Consider the following 14,519-nt stretch of genomic DNA (forward strand, 5'->3'; position numbering starts at 1 on the left):
AATCACGACTCTGTTTCACTCTTGACTATTGCTCGTTATACACATTGCTGATAAGGGTTACGCTATAGCTTTACATTCAACTGAAATTTAAGGGGAGAAATTACACGTAGATAAGTCACATACTGGCCGAGAATTGAGACTCAAGTTTCATTAACGTTAATTCACTAACTCGGTATGGTAATAAACTGATCACACAATCAGATTTCCTAGTTACTTCAACATATTTATGTAATCAATTGAATGAAACGCTAATCCAAAAAAAACATGCATGAAATTAAAAGTCGATGAATTAAACAACAATGAGCGATCCATGTATATTCAGAGATGGCATTGATGCACTATAGTGTGTCAAATACCCGGAATTTCAGAAAAGGACGCATAAAAATTAGGTTCACTCATCCTGCGGGACGCATTCTTTCCTAGTTCAAAGAAGAAAAGTAAAGAAAAAACTCCAACCTTTTCTCCCCTTATTTCTTCTTTTCACAGTCCATCACTATTGTGTGTGCGGCATTGAAAAAGTGGTTTTACTACTTTGTATACTGTACTGTATTGATATACATGTGGGTTGTCCGAAGCAGTAGTTCTTAAGTAGTTTTAGGGGATGTGAGATGGAAAAAAATTATGATACAGTAAAACTCTGATTAACTGTAAGTTTTTGTTGTTCATCATTGTCTAAAAAAATGTGAAGATATTTAGTTGCTTCCCTTAATGAGGGGTACAGAAGTTTAAAATTTTGAGTTTTATTGCCCCTCTGCGGATTTCTCCCTTCCGGTTACATATGCAAAATTATGGTACTTTCGTGGCTATTTGCCGGCATTTGAAGGAAGCATCTACATGCCGTAAATTCTCCTCATTCCTACAAGATTACGAATACACATTTTTTGCACGAAAATCTTTGAAAATTTTTTGAAAAATCTTAAAGGATTTGGAATGCCTGTTCAAAGCGTAAAACATTTTTCAAGAGATCGTTCAGAAAAAAAAAATCTGTAAAACTCTACCCTGAATATCTATAGTTTTGTCATCTAGCTGTTATGAGGTAGTCCTCGTTTCCCGCATCGCAAAAATCACTGGTGTGTACGCAGAATCAATTTTTTGGCGGGGCAGAAGGATTTCTTCCAAATAAATTGTGGGTCACTAACGCTCAAAAAGAACTTTAAATTAAAATAGTATAAGAACAAAAAAGACGAATCTCTCCAATATTTTAATTTTCTACAAAAATATTTTAAATTTTCATGGGGCGGAGACGATTTCGCCTTCGGTGAAATCCGGATTTGAAACCCCGATTGCGCAGTGGTATCGGCTAAAAATATGAATTTCTAAGGTTTTCTAATTTTGAGTTGGCTATTGCTTTGAAAAAAACAAAAATCACACAGACCTACAACAAATTTAGAATCGAAATTTAAAATTAAAATTTCTACATGAAATTTCAAATCCAATTGCATTGCCAATTTGGAGGATAGATGCAGGACTGCAACTTGGGTGGGGGAGAGAGTAGGCGGGTCTAGTGCTTCCCCCCTCCAGACTTCTAGAGGGGGGAGTCAAATTCATCCTTTATAACTGATTCTTCTACATTACATGGAATGCCAAAATGCGAGCTTGCTTAATTTGAGAAAGTGTCTACTTACATCTCCAGATAGATGGCACCACCTACTGAACAGAAAACATGCTGAATGCTGGGCACACAAACACTCTTGAGTTTCACCAACACAAATCGGACATAGCTCCCATATTCAGGTGTGAAAATATGTGGTAGTTAAATGGCGACAGATCAGAGTGGTGGACCATCAGGGAGAGAAAATAAAGTCATTGTACCAGGAAATCGCTTTGCAAGGATTTATATGAATAGGGAATCAGAAGTGTCTGAGAGAAAGAGAAACCCACTTGCTTTAAATTTAATCAAAAGTTACTATTGAAAGAGCTACGATTTAAAAAAAAAAAAAATTTAAAATCAATCAGAAAGGAATTAATAAATCAATCCATTAGTAAATACATAAATGTGTGCCTCCAACTTTTAATTGCAGTGGATCCTGCTTATAACGCTTTTCAAAAAACTGTCATAAAAAATGTTATAAGCAGGGAAACACTTTAAACAGGAAATCTTAATGAGAATTATTTAGAGTTGGGACAACGAAAATAAGTCGTACTAAGTGGAAAAAAAATAGTCTAAATGCAAATGTTATAAGCGGGATCGACTGTATGTTTGTTTTAGATTTATTACATGTGCTAAATTCCACATGTTCAATTCTCAGAGGCTTTTCCTACTAGTAGACAATGAAAGTAAATGAACCTTTGGTTAGAACATGTTTTTAGAAATGAATTTTTTTTAATTGATTCAGAGATATTTTCCTACCCAGACCATGGCCCGCCGCTCTGTCTCAACGAAGAGATATAAGCTAAGCAGGTGATCAAGGACCTGGGGCATGCTGGAAAAAATTCATAGAGATACCATCGAATTATGGGGCAAGGGGGGCTACTTTTTTTCAGAATAATATTTTTCGAGAGGGACCCACTTTCACTCAAAAGGGACTCAGATTTTTTGAATAACCTGGGTCCCATTAGAGTACAGCGGCACCACTGATATTATGTATAAGGATTAAAAATAGAGCAATGACTACGACAAAAGATTATTAAAAAAAATTAAAGTATTCACCAAATGCAAATTCCTGAATTCAACAAATTGTCATGGCAGAGCGTAACATTAGTGGTAGCACGAAAAAAATAACTTCACATAAACAAACTCTGTTTCTCACACAGATAATTTTGGACAAGAGCGGATACTGCGCCCATTCACCTTAAAAATATATTTTAAAAAACCCGAAAAATTCGGCATCTACTTCACAATTTTTTTTTAATAATCCACAAGGAAAATTTGAAAATGAATTCAAATCTATACAGTGTGTTCCAAAAATAACTGAAATTCTCTCTTTACGTTTTTACATCATTCCTGGACAAGAGCATATGCTTTACTGCCACCTATCATTCATATAGGAATTTAAAACACATATGAATCGCACTAGACTTTCCCACAAGTAAAAGATGGCAGATGATGTTCTATATTTACTCTATCGATCTTATATCAGTGCCGTCTTAACGCATGGGCCCACCCGGGCACGGCCCGGGGGCCTCAAAGAAAAAAGGCCTCACAAAAATTAGATCTGATAAAAATTTTCTAGAATCTACCAGATAGGGCCTCAGAAAAACCACTCGGCCCGGGGGCCCATGATGCTCTTAAGACGGCCCTGCCTCATATTACTATTATATTGAAAAATAAGCTCGATGATATTTACCACCGAGTGATATTTACACCGATTAATATAAGATAAGCTGGATGGATATTTACTCCGGGTTGGATATTTAAGCCGGGTTTTCCTAGGAGTAGAATTTCTGCGTCGTGTGCAGCGTGAAAACGCTGATTGGAAAACCTGAAATTCAGGTTTTTTGACCAATCAGTGTTTTCACGCTGCACGCGCTGTAGAAACCTGCTCCTAGGAAAACTAGGAAAAAGGCTTTAGTTTTCTTTTATTTTTTTTAAAGGCAAATGTAGTTTTTGTCCTTTCATGTTTTATCGCCCGTTATGAAACTCGTTGATGTATTTATACAATTGTCAAATTGTGAACTACTTTTCTTTAAATATTCATGGAAATTTTGATTGCACTGATTGGCTAAAAACCTGAAATTCTGGTTTTTTTGGACCAATCACAGTAGAAACCTGCTCCTAGAAAACCCGGCTTTTTGCTAGCCTGTGGCCCGTGCGGAACTCCATTCGGCCTACAGGTGTATTTACTAATAAAGTAGTTGGAAATAGCGAGCGTTTGGCGACAATTTGCCGAGCGTAACAGCCAGACACACACTCGCGCATGTGCGTTTTGACAATGTTCAACCTGCTCAACACTGCAACTTGACACTCGTGTTTTAAGAACCCGAGATATCTCGGGATTGCCGCAGTAAGGATTGAAACAAACACAGTTCTGGTCTCCTGTCATTGGGCAATTTAACATAACAGCTTTCAGAGCCAAATGAGTTGTCGATGGTGTGTGTTTGTGATAATGTGTACTCAACAGTCTGTGTGCGTATCTAGCGTTGTGCATGAAGTTAGTGCTGGCATCTATATTCCAAATTGTGAGTGAAGTGTAATACTTAAATATTTGTACGGTTGTGGACAGGGCTGCAATTTTTGTTTTTGGTTGCAGCCATGGTTATAAGATCTGTTGCAGGACTTTTCAATGGGCAGATCGATTCACATTTGCGACTGAAACTGGAACACGACAGAAAACACACTTTAGCCAATGGTTGCCACCAGTGGGATTCAAACCCAGGTCCGTGGGATGCGAATCCCTCGCGATGCCCACACAGCCGATCATTGGCGTATGCAGAATTTTCTCAAAAGGGGGTGTTTTAAATCTTTTTTTCTTCTCAGGGGGGTTACGTTTTTCCCGGCAAAATAACACTGTAATCTCGGTTTGAGGGGGGGGGGGACGTTCACCCCCTTGCGTATGCCAATGCAGCAGATACCATCAGTAATGAAAATGTTCTTCCCTAAAGTCCTTGAAATAATTCTGTAACTTTTTACTCTGAGCACTCAACTTTAGAGGCGGTGCCAAAATTACAGAAAAGGATGAGGGAGGGGGGGGGGCAACTACCAAACTAGAGGGAGATGATTTTAACCACACAATCAACTGTCCAATTAATTTCTCCGAACGTTACCCGCAGTGCCCACTTTTTTTGAAGATGCGCGCACTTTTCCCCCTTTTTTCTTGGAAGTTTGAAATATTAAAATATTTTTTTATAGCATGTTTTTTTATAGCTCGAATGTGTTGAGACGTAATATGACACAAAAAAGGGGGGGGGTCATAATGTCCTGTGAATAAAAGAAATGCTGTTGATGGATTTATGTGGAACCATAATAGTTGAACCTTTGCTAAGATATATGAGTAATAAATGCATCAGATGTAAAAACAGATGCATCTTGGCGAGGGAATTGGAAATCGAAAAAAAAGCGATGGGGATGCAGCTTTGCAAAACATGACAAAGATAATAGAAATAATAATCTCAGACCTTGAAATATAATTGTTCAACTCCATCTAGTGATGAGATAATAAAGTAGAAGGATGGCTGTACAGATGGCAGTATATGTATGACAAATTATTTCGTCATATCTATGTGAAAAAGACCAAAAAGTCTGCGCATCGGCAAATGCCGTCGTAACCACTTGACTAAAGGGGGGAAATGGAAAAATTTGATTTTCCATTCAAAACATAATTTAGAAGAGTTTTGAAGTGTTACAGTGATAGGGTGTGGGTGGCAAAACCAAGTTTGCCCCTCCTGACAAAAAACCCGTGTTTGGGCATGATGGAAACACATTAAAATTGAAGATTTCAGGCAGCCAGGCTCTCTTGCAAGAGCTTGGCCTGCTATTCAGAAACTTGACAAAACATCCTCCGGGAACAAAAAAAAGTGGCTATACTGGGAATGCAAACGTTTTTTTATAAAAAAAAGAGAAAAGACAAGAATTTATTTTTTGTAAGTGTGTACTATATCTCTGAAGAAAAAATACCGCCAGGTTAAAATTTCAGTAATAAAAAGGACTAAAAAATTATCTATTGCTTGAAAAATTCCAGAAATATGATATGATCGATCACTCAAAAATGCCCAAAATATGACATCACAGAAATTTGAGCCATAATTATTATTAATTCTAGGCTTTACTTTGATAAACTCTCACTCTTGTTTTAAATGTGTTTTTTTTTTTTGCCTTGAATGATCTTGACAAAAATATTAATTTTTCAAGAAAAAAAATTATCTAGTTTTTATGAAGTCAAATTGAAATCAATTTAAAATTTGAAACCTGCCACAGAATATTATTATGTTGGGATTTCTCTTTATTTTAAAATACAGTGATACTTTATACAAATACAAATACAACGCCACAACAGGCAAATTGCCCAACGAGGTGGTGGCTGACTTAAACAACGAGGTGGCTAATGAAGATGATTCATTCCAGAATCACATTTGTTAGCCAAAATATTCATGCGACAAAATGCAATATTATGGAAAATCGTTTAATTTGTTCTAGATATGACCCAAAATTTAAAGATAAATTCTTTTAAACACCAAGGTGCACTATAGAAAAGTCAAAAACCAACCGAATAAGAATATGAAGAGCTTGAAAATTGGAGAAATTAGAATTTATAGGAAAATAAGATACCGAAAATCTTTTTATTCTACACTACGTACACAACCAACACTATCATTAGTAAACTAAAGCTGATATTGACTCAAACCAGTCTAATTCATAGGTGTCTCCATTCACACACATTTGTTATTTGATTAGCTCTTTTCTTTGTCTGATACATGCAGATGGAAGAGATAAGCTCCTAGAATGTATAGATTGTTGTGTGTGTGATGCTAAGAGTCTTGCACTGAAAGAACGTATGCTCTAAAAACATGAGCTTTTTTTCCCCAATGCCTTTTCTATTAGCTGAATCTTTCATTTTACATGAAATGGTTCAAAAAATTTCAGAAAGGGAAGTGGAGATACAACTGCGAAAATATTCTGAAGTGGACGTGAAGATGAGATTCTCCCCTCCCCCAGCTTAAGGGACAGAAATTTTGATGATGATTGGCACTAAGATTCAGCTCACGACACGACGCTGCTATTTTATATTAGCGTGTGTACATCCACATCAATGAAAATGTTCATTAGACGAATTCGCATTCATTAGCTGAGGCAGAAAACTCATGAAAATATCTTTGTTAGATGAAAAATTTGTTATCACTGCACTGGTAGTTAATTGAAACATTGCACATTTTCTGATACTTTTATGTACTTAGTATTTTTATAATAAACTGGACTATTTCAAAGATCTATGCATCACTGATAAAAATTTATAATTTTTTTTATACAATCAATGTCCATGAAAGTTTACACTGATAAACAAGTGATCACACAAGATTATTAACATGATTTTTATATACAGTATAAATAGCATCAGACATGACCATTAGAATCTTATGAATTTTCATTTCCATAAAACCATTTTTTTTCCACATGCTTTTTATCACACCTTGAGAATCATGCCTTCCTTGAAAAATTTAGTTCCTTCGTCTGCGAACACGAGAAATACGCCAAGCATTAGGCTCCTCATACTTGTTATACAGAGGTTCCAGCCTAAGTTGTTTCTTGTGCTTACTCAGTTTTGTTGGGTCAGCAAACTTGTAGAAGGCTGGCGCAAATTCACACAGCCATTTCGGGTCTATGGTAGTAACTTCACGCATATATTCCTTGGTAGTTAAAACAAGTTCGTGGTACACAACCCTGAGGGAAAATTGAAAACAGTCAGAAATGAAAAATTATAATTTTAAATAGCATAAAAGTAAGAAGAAACCACAGTAACTAACTGCTTAGATTTTTGCAGCAGTTGTTAATTTGTATTGTTCAAGACTAGAAAATAATAGGTTTTATTCCATATATACTGTCTCTCTCTCATTTGTAGTCAGTTTCATTTCATATCTTCTGATCATGACAACTATTGCTGTTAGAAAAATCTTGATAAATGGCATCTAATTCCTTCACATACAAGTTTTTGGCAAACAAAATTGAATGATCTGTATTTGAAGTATTGGCGATAAATCTCAAAAACTGGTTTACTTGTTTGCATTTTAGAAATGGAGGGGGGGGGGGGGGAAGAGATGAGTGCAATAGACTTATTTCTCTTTTGTAATTTTTTTAGAAAAGGAAATCCATTCACGCAGGAAGAATAAATATTTACACAGTTGCACAAAGACAGGTGATAAAACGGGGGAAGCTGAAATGAATGTGAAGGGGAACTTCCAAAATAGGGTTACCTTGAACTTTCGGATTGATGAAAAAAAGAAGCAGAGAAAACTAGGAAAGATGAAATGTTTTCCCTTTATTTGCATCGGGCTGAGATATTTCGTCCCTGATCATTAGGAGGTTAAACAAGCATTATTCAAATTATTAATTTAAACAGATGATGAAGACACTTGTTCTGGCATTTAGGAAGAGCAAAAATTAATCCATCACGGCTTTGCCAGTGTATATTACATATAATTTACTTTTATGTTTTTTGTTCATGTTTCACAAGTGTATACAGATTTGTTTAATGTTTTTTCTTTTTTCTTTACATTAAGGATTACTTAATACAGCATAATTCATTTTATTGTCTGTACAGACATTTATTTGCTTCTAGATAGCAAACATGTGTTTCTCTAAAATTTGTTAATTTTTTTTAAACGAAATGAATAAAGTTGATTTGATTTGACATCGATACTCAAATTTGCAATAGTTTTTGAACCAAGAGGATGTTATTCACATACTGTGGTAAAATTACTATAAATTTCTAAATATATATACTGTATTAGCATAATACAATTTAAATACTTGTTGAAAATATTTCAGAGGAAAATAAACATGAACAAAAAAGGCAGTTCATAGTTTAAATTGAAAAAATATTACTAGACTATAGAGGATTTTATCCCTATAGAGTGAGGACAGAAACAAAACATGCTAAACCACTTATAAATTTCATCAATTCAAAAATAGTGGGAAAAAATCACATTTAAAAAACAATAATAACTAATTTGTAACGCAATGTAGTTTTAGAATAAACACATTCAGGAAATCTGAGAAAAAAACGTACCATTCAGGTTGTCGATTAAACAAAGCGCTTGATGGGTGTATGTAAACAACTTGGCCGTCGACTAATGTTCGATATCCTTCTTGAGGATCTTTTTTGGCAGCATTTCTGAAAAAACCACTGCATATGGCTTTTTGTACTCTTGCTGTTACTTTTCCACATGAAACAACATCTAATTTATGCCTAAAAACAATAATTGATATAAATTATTGTTTTTAAACTTATTTTACTTGAAGTAGTTTGGAAATATATGAAATTTGAAAAATAAAACTTTTGTTATTCCAAAAACTATTGTCTAACTGGGACACATAATGAAAGAGATGAACAATTAAAACATACAATTAATACTTTTCAATGACACTTAAATAATTCTCATAGAACACCAAAATACTTGGATAATTAAAAAAACCTTTGAATTTGTATAATTTACCTATCCATAATTCCTAACAACTGCTTACGGACATCTTGAGCTCTCTTCAATGTCCTGATTTGAACAAAGTTCTCATAGCACCAAGCATTAGAAAACTTATTGTTTTTCCAAGAATTGTAAACAGCGAGCAAAGTCAAGTGATCTCCTTCAGCCTGATTGAACTTGGCTTTCTTCTGATCAGCAAGAGCTTGCTTATCCTACCAAAATCGACAAATTTGATGAGCAAAAGCAAAATAATTCTAAAATATATGAGGTAATATAATTGCCAATCCCTGTTAATAAACATAATCAAATTTAGAAGAAAAAAAATGTTTCCACACAGTCAACATAAAAAATAAAAAAGTTCCACAGAATTTTAATCTTATTTACTGCATGTTACATAATGTAAAAAAAAGGTGCAATGTCTTAGAGCAGATTAATAGACTAAAGTGGATTATCTACACCAGGGGTGCACAACTTCCAGTCTGTGGGTGAAATGTGACTTGCAAAAGTTGTCCTGGTAGAAAAGTATCAATACACACAACATGATAAATACCTAGGCTGACTATATTTTCTTCACAAAAATACAGGATATCATCAAAAAAATTGTTCAATACAAGTAAAGTTGCTAGTTACAGCCAAAAAAATTATCAAATGCGAGTGAAGTTTTCATTTTCAGCCAAAAGAAACTGTCAAATGCAACATGCAAGAATCAATAATTTTTCTAAAAAAAAACCTGACCCCAACAACCCCCTTCCATTTCTTAAGAATGTCATTAATGGTGTTCAAAGCAATAACCAGAAATTTGTGTATGCAGATTATATGTCACTGCTTATTAGAGGATGACATTTTTTTTTTCTCAAAGCAGCAAAATTTGCCTGTAACAGATTATATGCTGCTATAGGAAATACAAATAAAAATGAATATGCACAATGCCCAACGAGATGGCTGATAAAAAGAGATTCCCATAACAAATATGGGTGTCATATATTTCTATAATATAGCAATCCAATTAAAAATGTAATTATAAAAACTATATATACATGATAAAATATTTTACAATGCCCATAAAAAATATCATTTATTTTTAAACCTGTCGATTGTGTTAGAATTTACTATGGGGGTATATATATGCTCTATTCCACTTATTAACAACCCTATTAGAGAAACACTCACTGCGACACCACAACCTAGAATTGTCGTCCCATACCAATCGATACTGGTATGGCTTGTCAAAGCAGTCGATTGACGGTGTATTACTAATTTATGGTCCATCCTGTTGAAAATTTTGAACACTTCGATCATATCCCCCTAACACTTGCATTCTATAGACAAGGAATGAAAAATTTAAAGTGAAATGACAAATGAAAGGAAATAGAAATTTAAATAAAATATGTTGCATGAACAATTGTATTTGAAAACACTTCATGTTCTGGTAAGTTCAACCAATACTCACTTTTGGCCTATAGAAGACATTTTGTACTGACAACATTGATACAATTGTTAATATTTCTTCACTACAGCCAAGATGTACAGACATGATAAGCATTTTGGATAGATATGGCTCCATGGGAAATTCTGCCATCTGCAATCAAAATGTAACAGTTTCAAATAATATGAACAAAGAGTACAACATTTAGTATTTTACATGGAGGATGAAATATTTGAAAGTTTTAAATTCAAAAATATCCATCAGTGATGTCACTGTGCTAACTCTAATGGGTAACCAAATATACAGGGCGTCCATAATTAAAAGACCCTATTTTAAAATAGCCTACAGGCAAAACCAGTCATCAGAAAATTGTGAAATTTTGTGGAGGACTTCATGAAGTGATGGGAATTTGTTTCTGGGGGAAGAAATTAGTTTCACATGTTACCACCAGAGGGCGTTTCACTTTGAATACCTGTAGTAAACATGTAAATATATGTGATGTCAAAAGCAGCAGCTGTTATAAAACCTAGAAACATTCGCGAAAATGTTATTTCTCAATGTGCTTGCTGCTCACAATATTGATAAATTTATGAGATCATGATTTCTTGGTCAAATTGTCTTGCCCAAACTGCAATTCCGCAGTAACTGCTTCACAGAAATACCGGACTTGGAAGAGGATTCGAAAAGGTCCAATGAATGTTGAAAACCTTCAGAGTATGATAACAAATTTTAAACCACAGCATGGGCGGAGTTATGGGGAGGGGGCATTGCCGCCCCCCCCCCCCCCCCAGTGTCAAAGGTGGAGTAGACAGATCTAATGTATATGTGTATATATGAATTGACATCATCATCATCATCGTGCCTCCCCTAGATTTCCAGGTCTATCTCCGCCTATGAACCCCAGGAACATTGACTGTTCGTCCTGGAAGAGGAAGAAAACCAGTTTCTATAAACAAAGTACAGGAGGCTTTGCTTCAGTTGGAAGAGGATTGAGCTTCAAATTCTTGTGGTAGCACTAGTATCAGGCATATAGCACAGGCGTAGGATAGGCCACGTTCAAATATCTATAAGATCATGTGGAATATCCTCAGATATTATCCAAAAAACTTTCACTTATGCGGCAGTTGCTTCCACATGATTATGATACTCGACTCCGCTTCTCACTGCAGTTTCAAGCTTGCGTTAAGGTCGATTCAGAATGGCATTGGAATATCACCTGGACACAGACGAAGTGCATTTTCACTTGGATGGCACAGTCAATACTCGCAACTGCCAAATTTGGGAACCAGAAAATCTGCACGGTATCTTAGAGGTTCCGTTGCATTCACCAAATTGATGGTATGGTGTGGATTTACTGTATCATTTATTCTCTGTCCCAAGGAGTTACGTTCTACAAGTCCAGTGACATGTTCGATCACAGGGAAGCGATATGCATTGCTGTTACAAGCACATCACTGCCTTGCAAACACAATCTTTATGCAAGATGGCACTCCTCCACACATTACAGTGTGTGTTAAGAATGTTCTTGAAACACATTTCACAGAAAAATGTATCATCAGATGACACTTCCATAATCTATAGCCTCCCCAATACCTGGACCAAATCCATGCGATTTTTGGCTTTCTGGGAATTTAAAACGTCTGGTAAGTTGTGACAATCCAAGAACTTTATCTGACCTTAAAGGCAGCAATTCACGCCACGTGCTGATCATTTCCCCGCACACACTTCGGTCAGTTGTGAAACATGCCATCTTGTGATTTCACATGGTATCTGAAAATGATGGCCACCATGTGGAACATGTTTTGTTGCAGTAACAATTGTAAAAGTGAAAAAAAATTTAAATTGGAAACGTTTGCCTAAATGTGTCATTTCTTAATGAATTGCCCTCTGGTAGTGACACGTGCAACTAACTTTTTCCCCACAGAAACAAATTCCCATCACTTCATGAAGTCCTCCACAAAATTTCACAATTTTCTGATGACTGGTTTCGCTTGTAGGCTACTTTAAAATAGTAATAATAAAATTAATTATGGACATCCTGTATGTAAGTAGCCTATCCTTCATGCTCTTTGTCCCTGTGTTAGCATGGATTACTGGTATCGCTGTGTGTATATAGATTCCCTTCAAAAAAATTTCTTTTATCATTATTACATTTTTTTTAACAAACACAAAAATATTGGTTTTTTTTGGCTCAAACGAGTTTCAATTTGAATTTTTTAAAAAGGTTCTGAATGTCCAGATTTCTTGCTGATCAAGACCAATGCAAAAAACTGTTGAAACTAGGTAGAAGAACCGTTCTCTTCTTAACCAGCTAAAGCATACTTTGGAATTTTCAATCAAATTTTTACTCACAATTTTTTGAAAGTTTGGAAATTTTATGTGCAATAGTGCAACAATAATAATATAATTCACAAAAAAAAATATTGGAAAAAAAAAATTAATGAAAAGAGGAATAATTTTTTTAAAATTTTTATTAATGCATTGAGTCTTTGTTAGATTATTTCTTGAATAGAAAGTTCATCATCATGTCTAGTGTGACAAATTTTTAATGATAAAATGCCTGGTATAAAAAAAAATTGAAAACATGCAACAGCAACAGAAGTCAGCTAATAAACATTATAAGTGAAAGCTACAGTTTATCATATCCAGAGGTCCAACACATGGCAAACACTGGGGAGTAAGGCAGGGTTATCAGACATCCTGTATGAAAGAGGGTTGATGAGACTGACCTGCCATTCAGAGCAGATGTCAAATAATGCAAACTACAGCTTTTTTATGAATATCTCATACTATTTCTTTTATATATTATTTTTGAGAACTAAGACATATATAGAAATGCATGTTTAGGTTAGGTTTTTCTAAGCTGTTGCTGCACAAACAGATTCACAAATACATCACACTTTGTTGAATGGATTAATGTACTTACCCTACGACCAAGTCGAGTTAGTAATCCCTCATCATCAAGAGCACTTAGAGAATGTAGTTGCTCTAACGCCATCAGAAGAGACTGGAATTGTAGAATGATGATTAAAGATTAAATGGAATTATGATGAGATTACTCTCATATACATGAAACATATGCTGTATTATGTGTTTTGTGAATGACAAAGTGTATTACTAATGTATTTGCCACTAATCTCAGAAAAAGGCAGAGCACCCATACATAAGCAACTTGGTTATATAAAATCAAAATAAATTATTTATAAATGAAGAGAGACAGCAAGATGTTTTTTTTATCACACATATCCAATTCTGAGTAAAGAGTGATGGGTATAATGATAATAATAAAAATTATAAAATCTCCATTTACTATTTGATTTAATTCACAGAGCTTTACCAGAAATGTGATCTAACAAGAAAAAAACTTTATTTCAGCTTTTTCAAAACTTTAATTAAAACCAAAAAAAAAAATCATTTTTTTACAATTATGATGATGAATAAACAGTGAAACATTTCTGAGATATCTACTTAGCAGTTCAATGAAAAAGGAAAAAGTTGCTATTTGCAGAGATGACTGCCAAATAGTGGTTGTATAGGCATTCCCCTTGGTTTTCTTAACGGGGGGGTTTGAATGCCCACGGAAGTTTCTTTCATGGTATAAATTTTGCTTGAAACTAGAATGATTGAAAGTCACATGCTTCTATATTATATTTCAAAAATTCTATTGAACTAATGTTTGCATAATACTATATACGATTTATTGTTAACTTTTTTTTTACATGTACATATTAAAAATATTAAATTCATTGATGTTAGAGAGACTCTTACTTCAGGAGGAGGTGCATCCATGAAATCAAATGATAAGAGATCATTTATGCCCATAGCCTTCAATTGCAGTACAGTAGAGGCCAAGTTAGTTCTCTGAATTTCTGGAACTGGAGTAGTCAACATTTCATCTCGGTATGATCTTTCTGTATACAACCTGTAACATTTTCCTGGACCAGTTCTACCAGCACGACCTGCCCTCTGCTTGGCTTGTGCCTGTAATGGGGAAAATATTGAACACCTCCCACACAAACAA

General features: G+C 34.8%; 2 protein-coding genes across 3 annotated transcripts in view; both read right to left on the reverse strand.

Moving 5' to 3' along the window:
• The window catches only part of LOC149079065 (ATP-dependent RNA helicase DDX42), a 35,683-nt gene extending 32,801 nt beyond the window's left edge, over positions 1-2,882 (reverse strand). Inside the window, exons 1-2 of one of the 2 annotated variants that reach the window (XM_089241343.1) lie at positions 2,651-2,756; positions 1,626-1,860 (exon numbers count right to left, since the gene is read on the reverse strand). The gene's annotated coding sequence lies outside the window, so the exon portion shown is untranslated. Of the gene's footprint in view, positions 1-1,625; positions 1,861-2,650 lie in introns of both variants that reach the window. The other variant, XM_089241344.1, reaches the window with a different exon arrangement.
• A 3,998-nt stretch (positions 2,883-6,880) lies between these two features.
• LOC149079066 (ATP-dependent RNA helicase DHX8-like) overlaps positions 6,881-14,519 on the reverse strand; it is a 33,760-nt gene continuing 26,121 nt past the window's right edge. Inside the window, exons 20-25 of the mRNA XM_089241345.1 lie at positions 14,267-14,479; positions 13,425-13,505; positions 10,523-10,651; positions 9,088-9,284; positions 8,661-8,840; positions 6,881-7,315 (exon numbers count right to left, since the gene is read on the reverse strand). Coding sequence (XP_089097471.1) covers positions 7,093-7,315; positions 8,661-8,840; positions 9,088-9,284; positions 10,523-10,651; positions 13,425-13,505; positions 14,267-14,479 — 1,023 coding nt within the window. The 3' untranslated portion in view covers positions 6,881-7,092. The remainder of the gene's footprint in view (positions 7,316-8,660; positions 8,841-9,087; positions 9,285-10,522; positions 10,652-13,424; positions 13,506-14,266; positions 14,480-14,519) is intronic.

The sequence above is a fragment of the Pholcus phalangioides genome, unplaced genomic scaffold (genome assembly GCF_987345545.1).
Source record: "Pholcus phalangioides strain wild (caught in Gottingen) unplaced genomic scaffold, Ppha-v1.0 ptg000013l_1, whole genome shotgun sequence".
In the NCBI taxonomy this organism is placed as follows: Eukaryota; Metazoa; Arthropoda; class Arachnida; order Araneae; family Pholcidae; genus Pholcus; species Pholcus phalangioides.